This window comes from Caenorhabditis briggsae, assembly GCF_000004555.2.
Source record: "Caenorhabditis briggsae complete genome, chrV, whole genome shotgun sequence".
NCBI classification, from domain to species: Eukaryota; Metazoa; Nematoda; class Chromadorea; order Rhabditida; family Rhabditidae; genus Caenorhabditis; species Caenorhabditis briggsae.
In genome coordinates this window covers 13,302,854-13,311,968 of record NC_013488.2, presented here as the reverse complement: position 1 = coordinate 13,311,968, position 9,115 = coordinate 13,302,854, and the positions used below count along the sequence as shown (strand labels likewise).

Here is a 9,115-nt window from a genome sequence, read left to right as displayed (position 1 = left end):
ACCGCCGACGAGGGACTCACCACTTTTCGTATACGTCCCTTCGCTTTCTCTCTCTTCTCGCTACGTTTCAACTAATTTAGAAACGCAAACCACTCTCCCATACGAACATACTTTCAATTTCTCTTCACTCTCCTAACCAAATATTTTCTCACACCCTTTCTTTTTTTTCAATTTCCGATGTGAAAGCTACTTTTTGGGGCATCTGGGCTCTCTTTATTTCCTCTCAATATCAATATTTCTCTTTCCCCCATTCTTTTCCATTTTTCCAGATGCGAGCATCAAAAAACCAATGGGCAATTTCTCCTGAGACAATTATGTCCCATCATTTTCGACTAACAAAAGGAATATCACATGTCGTCGATGCAACACCCCCATATTCAATGTTTAATAGTCCAATTAGTAAGTTTAAACCAATAATAATTGGCTTTCTAATTTAAAACTAAAATTTTCTCACAGCTCAGAACTTAAAACCAAAACCAAATTACTAGACTTTTCCCAATTTGTTTGCAGGTGTACATTACCAACCGAAACGAGCGTCTTCGGCGGACCCATTCAAACGGAAATCGTTAAGTAAATCTCAACGAGAACTGAATGATTTCGTTTATGGAAGAAACGGAGGAGATCCACATGGTCTACGATTGCCACTTCCTATTCGGTCAAGTCTGACGGATTTGGTAAAACCGAAACTGTTGGAAAATAGGAATTACCAGCCGCCAAGGAGGAAGCCAGTGAGTTTTTATCCTGTTCGCAAAAAAAAGAAAAAAAAGTTTCAGCCTCAGAAAGATCGTCACGAGCTGGAAATGGAAGAATTGAGGAATCGAGAGAGATTGCAAAGACTCGAAGAGTTCAGACAATCAGTTTTGAATGAATTGATTGATAATCCAACGAACTCGGATCAAATGATCATGTCATGTATTGAAATTCATATGGAGCGGTTTGCCGGAACTGTTTCATGGGTAATACTGCTTCTATAGAACAACCAAGAATAGATTTTTGTTATCAGAATGAATTGGAAGAAGCCTCTCAAGAGTTAATGATTAATATTGGAGTGGATCCAACTATGATGAAAAGCAATAGGCGTTCTTCTAAAAATCGACAACGAGATAGGCGGTGAGTTAATAAATTTGAAAATTCATTTTTCAAACTTCATATTCTAGAAGTCATAAACCACCGCGACCATTCCGAGTAGAACCGATAGCCAGCCCAAATAGTCTGGAGTCTCTGTCATCGCCCTCGTCCAGCTCGTCAAAGTAAATTTCAGAATACTTGTCGACGGACCGGGCCGGTACGGGCAGGCTGATAACTCTCTTCAAAGTTGAACTTATGAGCTGAACACCATACCGGATGATAGAGCTCGGAGAGTTCTACAATCTCCAATAAGGATCCACCGGCTTTGAAAGTGGTATAATCCGGACCTAAGGATTTTCTGCCCTGTCCGCACCCGGTTACTGATTTTAAAAATCTTGATTCTTATTGGAATGTAGAGCTCTCCGAGCTCTATCCTTTGGTATATTGTTTTGCTCACAATTTTAAATTTGAAATGAGTAATCAGCCGGCTTGTGATGGCTCGGAATAGGTCCGTCGACATGTATCTATTTCAGAAAACTGGAATTCATTACACACAAGATTTTTTTCAGAACTTCTTCATCCTCTTCGCCATTCTCATCCTCATCCTCGGTTGAAACCAAATCCACTGTCAGCTCATGAAAAACCCTTTTAAATAATTTTTTTCATATTTAGGTCTGTGATCTCAATTTCAGAACAAACACTGTCTTTTTTAAGTAATGCTCAAAAATAAATGCATTCATATTCAGAGTTTTTGCAAAACTGTTCGAACAAAAAAAGAAAATGCTTCTCAAAAAATCAAGTAATCCGTCGCGTTTCACCGCTTTGTTCTCTTTGTTTTAGCCCCCCATAATCCTTCTTTTGGATTGCTTACCGAAACCAAACGCATGTGCATTCCGCTCTTTCCGCGACTCCTTGAGAGTATGTTTCTTCATTCCTACCGAAATGAAGAGAAAGAGGGATTGCGTGATCTGAGTGAAGAGCGTATATGCCTCTTACATGCTCATGCGCTCCAGCGAGTACTCTAAATGCAACGATATGACTATATGCAACGCCACAGGAGCATCCCAGGAGCAACCTGCCGTGCCCCCAACCTTCTTGGCGCGTGAAGTGGGGTGAAGGTAGCGGAAAGGTTGCGCAAGACATCTGGAGTCTCCTTACGTTCACTGCTCTCTCTTCCAAATCTAAAACAGTTGATTGACATACACGCGGAGCCGGTTTCCCGCGCGCGGTTGGCGGGCGGCGCCGACCTACGAGGCAGTACACACAGAAAAATGCAATGTGGCATACTAACCTGTAATTCTGACATTGTCTTATCTTGTTAGCGCAAGGGTCGACCCGTCTCGGGTTGCATCTTTTTGCTCATCTTTACCTTTCCGCACATTCTTTCATTCATTCATAACCTTTTACGTTTGTCAAGTTTGACAGTTTATTTCTTTCCCGGAGTTACTGGGGCTGTTCTTTATTCTTTGGAATTGAAGAACTTATTACAGTTAAAAAAAATTTTGAAATTTTAACCGTTCATAAGGATCCTGTTTGTAATAAACTCATTTATTCAAAATTCAGAATGCTCAGAATACTCAAAATACTAAAACTTTCTCTATTTATGTGAGAGATATCAAAAAGTGATCAACTAATAAAATTTTAATCATAGCATCAGAAATATTTTGACAGTTGATTACTTTTTAATAGCTTTCACAAGAAGTGTGACATAGAGGCTCAAGCTTGATGGTTTGGGGGTATTCCATTAGAGTGTTCACCTTGATTTAGCTACAAAACTATCTGTGGAAAATATATAATATCCTTGGATTTTATTTAGGAGCGGACCCCTATTTAAATTTTCTCTTCTTTCTTCCGGTTCCGCGTTCCATCTGACATACTCAGATCTTAAAACGCGGTCATTCGTAGTTTTAATTACTGTAAGATCTGTAATAGAAGAGCCTGAAACTTTTAACTTTGAGCCAAAAAAATATCGGTTCCTGTCAAAGAGTTGAACAAGTTCTCAACTGATATATGGTAAATCTTTTGTCAGTTGACCCTTTTTTGTTACCTCTCATAAAAAACGAGATAAGTTAGCTCCAACTTGACAGTGTGGCGGCTTTTCTATTACTGGTTTCACGGTAAGTAAATTCTAAATAATTTTTCTCAAGATAATTCTCGAGATAACTAGTCTCTTGTAAAATCCTCTTTTGCTTTTAGTAGTCCTGTTTGATCTTTCTAGTCCAACTGCGCGCTTTTTGAACTCCTAAAAATGGAGAAAGATTAGTCTGAGACCAAGTACAAACAAAAACAACACAAAAAAAACGCACAAAAGTTCCTAAACCATTCTACCACACCTGATGAAAACTACACCTTTTCATTTTGTTCTATTGTCTAAATTTAGTGACGAACAATTGTATTCGATTCGGAATTCCAAACGATCCCCCTATTTTCTCCGTTCACACCACACCCTTTTTCAATTCGAAATCCCAGCTGAGTCAACAGGAATGATGTGCTCTTTTTCTATTCTCTCGCTGTTCCTCCTCAAAGAGAGACTGTCTCTTCGTTTTCATTACCTTTTCCGTTCATTACTTCCTTTTACGGTCTCGAAAAGACAAGATATCCTTCTCACGGGGAGATGTGTGGAGCCGTGTTTGTTCTCGTGAATTCGCATTATTGTATTTAATATCAGTTGTCACAGTTTTTATTTGCCTTGTCACATAGATGGTCAGCCGAGAGCCGCTCTCGAAAAGAGTGAAAAGGAAACAATACCGATATTGTGTGATGCTTTGAGAAGTTTGAATATACGGAGGAGACACTCCAAGATAGTCTTCATATCGTTTTCTGCATACTTGAAAAATTAAGACTCCCACATTTGGAAACGTTTCTCAAATTTCGGCAATTTTCCTATTTTTTTTACAAAAATTTTTTAACGACCCTCCGTTTTTTCAAGCTTTTCTCTTCTCATTGATCCCGAAAACTTTTTGAAAAGACAAAAAGAAATAACTGGAAAGGCGGGCCTTGAGAATTCTGAGAAAAGTCCGACCCGGCTCGTTGCAAGTGTGGTTTCCAGTCCTTTTTAGGTATTAACTAGCCTGGCCGCCTTCGACGCGTTTCCCTTGCTCCGCTCCTCACTATTCCACCTAGAATTTTCGAGACTTGGAAGTGACAGTTTCCAATAATAGTAAAAATCTCATATTTGAAGCTTTATCAAACTCCATTGTTCTCAAAATATGATTGCATACATTTACTTTCATGTCATGTAAATTTTTGTCTATTTCTTTACAAATTAAAGACGAACACATTCAAGAGCCTGTTATTTTCTGGTATAGACAATCAGAAAGCAAATTCTGCACCTACATGATGCATCTATTCTGAAACACCATCATTCTCATTTTATCTGAACTTTTTTTCGTAAAACCTGTAATCGAAGAACCCCTTAACTTTTAGCACTAAATGTAAGCCAATTTATTTCAATCCCAGTCACAGATATCAAAAAGCTATGAATTGTTGAATTGCTTATCACAATATGACAGCCATTTTATCAGTTGACACATCTTTGATATCTTTCATAGGAACTACATACATATATATATATATATAAGCTCGAAGTGGACGTTTAAGTATTTTTTTTTCATTTTCCCCCCTTTTTTAAAATCAAACTATGATTTTCCTGTTATGTTGTTCTTTTGAAATCTGGACCTATACCAAATACAAAGCCCTTCCTTGCTCCTATTCAAAGCATACCAAACAACGTGTAGAATACCCAAAACCGGAATATTTCCCAATTCGTGACGAAGTGAGTCATTACGTGGCGTCTGGGTCAAGGACCTGAACAGGCTTTCCTGGTTTCCTATCAGGTCAAAAAGTTGATAATCAGCTTGTCGGAGCACTCAAAGAAAGGGCGGTACACAGGCTTCTGGTGTCTGTCTCCCTCTTAAAAATTTCGAAACACTACTACAAGACGACCTGCGTAGATGCCATTGTTCCTCATCAGTTAGCCTTCCGCCCCGCCCGCGCGGGCGGCTCGTCTTAACACGTACTTTCCGCATTGATTATCACTGATTTCGCGTGTTCAGTTCGCATTCGTTTTTCCGGTTGGCGCCTTGAGCGTTGCGCGTCTCGACTTTGCTAATCCTTCCGTACACAACTTTCTGTCCGCATCTCTCTTCGCGTAGCCGCCTCCTTCGAAGCTTCGATTCGAGCAGAAAATAGTAGGCAACAGTGCGGAGAGCAGCACTCTCATAACACATACCGCGCCTCTTGGAGCTCTCCAAGAAAAGAAGGGAAGAAGGAGACAAGGCCGGTCTCTCTCTCTGTGCCAAGCCTCTCCTACCTTTCGATCTAACCGAATTGATTCGAACCTTTTACCTTATCTGAAACTTGTGTCTCTGGTTACTGTATTCTTTATTTCGATTTCCTTCATTTTGCTTCTTGGGTTACTGTACTTCTCAATCCCAAAATTTCCATTTCAGTTCCATGGGTTTAAAAGCCATTATTATGGCCGCCCTGGTGGTAACGGTCCACGGACAGTGTCAGCATTATCAGGAGCATGCAGATGTGCTCCATCAGTTTATGAGCCAGTTGCGATTATCTGTCAAAACGCAGGTAGTTTGCAGAATGCAATCCAAGCAATCCAGGCAGCTAGAGATATTCCGGTGAGTTAAATTTTTAAAATAAATAAACTTCCTAAAAATATTTTTCCAGGTCGATTCTCTCACCATTTTGGATACTGCCATCCCAACGATTCCAGCGAATGCTTTCCAAAGTTTTACCATCCTCCGTCTTGTTCTCAATAGAAACACCCTCCAGAACATTGATGATCAGGCATTTAACGGTCCACTTCTTGATTCTTTGATCGAGCTTGACCTGAATGACAACAATCTTGGTCAGATCCCACAGACAGGAATTCCACGTCTTCGTAATCTTCGCAAGCTTTACCTCAACCGTAACAGAATCAATCAACTTTCCTCAACTGCTTTCAATGCTTTTGAGTCACGGGATTTGTTGTTGAAGCTGGAATTGGCTGGAAATAGATTGACTGATGCCACACTAGGAGATGCCACCGTCTTCAGACCATTGACTCTTCTACAGGTTCGTTAGATCGGTTTTATGTAAATTAAAATACACATTTTTCAGGAACTTTCGCTCGAAACCAACTCTCTTACTTCGATTCCCTCGTCGGCTCTTGTTAATCAGCGTAACACTTTGACTAACTTGAATCTTGGACTCAACTCGATCAACGATGTTCCAGTTGGAGCTCTTGATTTTCCAGTTCTCTCTTCTCTTTCTCTCGAATTCAACGGAATCACTGTGATTCCACCACAAGCATTCCAAGGAGTTCCAAATCTTCAATTCCTCTACATGACTGGAAACAAATTCCCATCATGGGCTCCAGAAATGTTCCGTTATATCACCCAATTGAAGACTCTTGGTATTGGTGAGACTCCGATCTCCGTCATCCCAAATAATGCTTTCATGGTGGGTAAAATACTTCAAGTAACTGTTGCCATAAAAAGTTGATTTTCAGCACATTCCAAACCTGATTCGTCTGGAAATGTCCGAAGCTGCCGTTGACACAATTGAGAGAGGAGCATTTCAAAGAACTCCACAGATTCAAGCTATCGTTCTCAACAAGAACAGACTTTCACAGTAAGAACTGAACTATTTCTAGAATCTGAAAGCGATCCATTTTTTCAGAGTACGCGCGGACTTCTTCGAAGGCCTCAACGACCTCTACTCGATCGATTTGCAAGGAAACCGAATCGACAATGTTCAACCATTGGGATTCGCCAACTTGCCATCCATCTCTCATTTGGATATAAGGTAATTTGCAACACATTCTCATAATTTTCTTCACCCTCTAGTCTTGTTTGTTTATATCGGAGGAGCACATCCTTCTTCCTCTTCTTTATTCCTAAATCGTCATATCAAACAAATTAGAAAAGTGCCGAAGGAATGAGAGGGGAAACACCTTTATGTACTGTGTGTTTCGGGGTTGAATGAGTCATGAATCAAGAAATGAATCAGAGATTAGATAAAAGTGGTTTTACAGTTACAACCTTCTGCAAACGATGCCTTCCGATGTTTTCCTCAACTCTTTCCTCCCACAGCCAAACGATCGAAGAGTCATCTATGCCTGTGGTAAGTTATTGATTAATTAAAGGTGGGAGGGACATGAAAAAATAACTTTCGCGAAATTTTGTTGTTGTAAGCCTCTCGAGGAATTGAACTTGTGGGGCGAAGGTGTGGCGCCGCTACCGGCTGAGCCACGCGGACAATCTTCGAAAAATTTGATTCAAATCTACTGAAATTCTCAAAGCGATTCCTCAAGCTTAGGTGTTGTTATGGTTGTCCTTGACCGCCGTTGTGGTTTTCATGAAACGAAGCAACTTTAACAAGCGATAACTCAGCTCGAAGTTGATAAAATGATTTGAAACTTGGCCAGTTTACTGATGAATTATTTGAATTTTCGCACTCCGAATGTGATCCCAGTATAAAGGTTTTCTCAAATTTTATGCAAGTAAAAACTTTAGTCCGTTCATGCGCCACCCTGTATTTCCAATCCAATCAGTCAAAGAAACAGCTAGAGAACATTGCTATAGGGAACACATCCTTCACTCCATAAATCTTAGCTGTCGTCGGTAAATCATAATGTGTTGGGGTATAGATATGAAATCTAAATTACCAGGTGTGCAATAGGTTCCCAAAAAGATTGATATCGAAAGTCGTCAGCTGATCTATCACAATAGGGAAGTTCGTGTTGCGCAACATTGTCTTGTAGATAAGATCTTCTATCGACTTACCAGCAAGCTGGTGCGCCTTCGGCGCGATTTAACCTAGTTTTTACTGGTGCTTCGCTCCGCTCCTCATTTTTCTTAAAGGGTCACGTAAACCTAGATTTGTTTTTCAAGCTTTTCAAAAGTGAACAGCCTGTCACCGGGACAAACAGACGCGCCTAGCGTTTTATATATAAGAAAAATAGTTGAAAAAATTCATATTTTCTAGGAAACCCATGGTACTGTAACAGCGAATTGGAATGGTTCCGCACACTGCTCCGTGATAATCTTGACATTGATGTCGAGAAGCCAGGATGCTTAGCTGTCTGTCAATCATCACCAAATGGATGCCCAGTCGAGGGAACTCCACTCAGGTATTTCTTTTTTTTAGCTCTTCTTGTTTAGGTTACCACACAAACTGTTTCAAAAAGTCATGTGTTTGTACACTTTGGCACATGAGCTAGTTTTTTTTGTTGGGTACAAATAAGAGGCAAACATTGCTAACGTTAACTTTACACATTTCAGTACTACCTCAGTTGTCTTAAAGTTTTTTGTTTTAACTCTCAAATCCAAGTTTTAAGATCTGTCGATTTCTGTCAAAATAACGAAGAAGCACAACCACTCGTGGGACGAGCACTCTCAATGGTCGGATGGATTATTCTTGGTATGATTCTTAGAATTTTAGGAAATACACCAAACTTAACACTTAAATATATTTCCAGCGGTTATCATGACAATCTTACTTATCTCGATTTGTCTGTTGGCAATGGTTCGTTACGGAATGAGTCATCAGAGAAAGAAGCAAAAGGATGCCGAAGTCGCTGCCGAGGAGTATCATGCTCAGACGACAGCCAGTGAGTTTCCCATGGAATTAGCACCGTTCCTAATCCTTCCTTCTTTCAGCCTCGATTTACAACGCACCAATCTCTGTAGTGGACAGGCCATACTCGACAGTACCTCCAGTAAATCTGGATCTTCCAGCTGCCTATACACTCGACGATCGGCCGAACAACTACCTTTATTAATTTTCTTCTATTTTGCTTTTTTGCCCCTTCTTGTCTTTGTCGGTAGTCCACGGGCCTCCACAGACACGTTGCTCCGCTTCAATAACTTCCTTCCCCCAGAAAAATCACCATCAAATCGTGCTCCAAAAATGTCTGTATATTTTCAAAAAATTCTGTTGTTTGTACATGTGAATTCTCGAAGAGTCCCTCTCATCCCGCTGATTTTTTAAAATTTCTAACCTAATATCAATTATTTCCATATTATAAAATTATATTTGCCTTCTTCTG

The 9,115-nt window shown here is 40.0% G+C and overlaps 1 protein-coding gene across 1 annotated transcript; it reads left to right on the top strand.

The window, feature by feature from the left end:
* Positions 1-269: 269 nt before the first annotated feature.
* Positions 270-8,848, top strand: Cbr-lron-2 (the record flags this gene model as incomplete). The annotated part of the gene is made up of 16 exons (XM_045237979.1): positions 270-399; positions 511-728; positions 774-956; positions 1,004-1,110; positions 1,158-1,250; positions 1,627-1,695; positions 5,520-5,652; positions 5,752-6,138; positions 6,184-6,525; positions 6,575-6,696; positions 6,745-6,870; positions 7,100-7,188; positions 8,053-8,197; positions 8,405-8,487; positions 8,546-8,677; positions 8,727-8,848. The coding sequence occupies 16 exons, from the start codon at positions 270-272 to the stop codon at positions 8,846-8,848; spliced, it is 2,481 nt and encodes an 826-aa protein (XP_045096726.1).
* Positions 8,849-9,115: the final 267 nt, after the last annotated feature.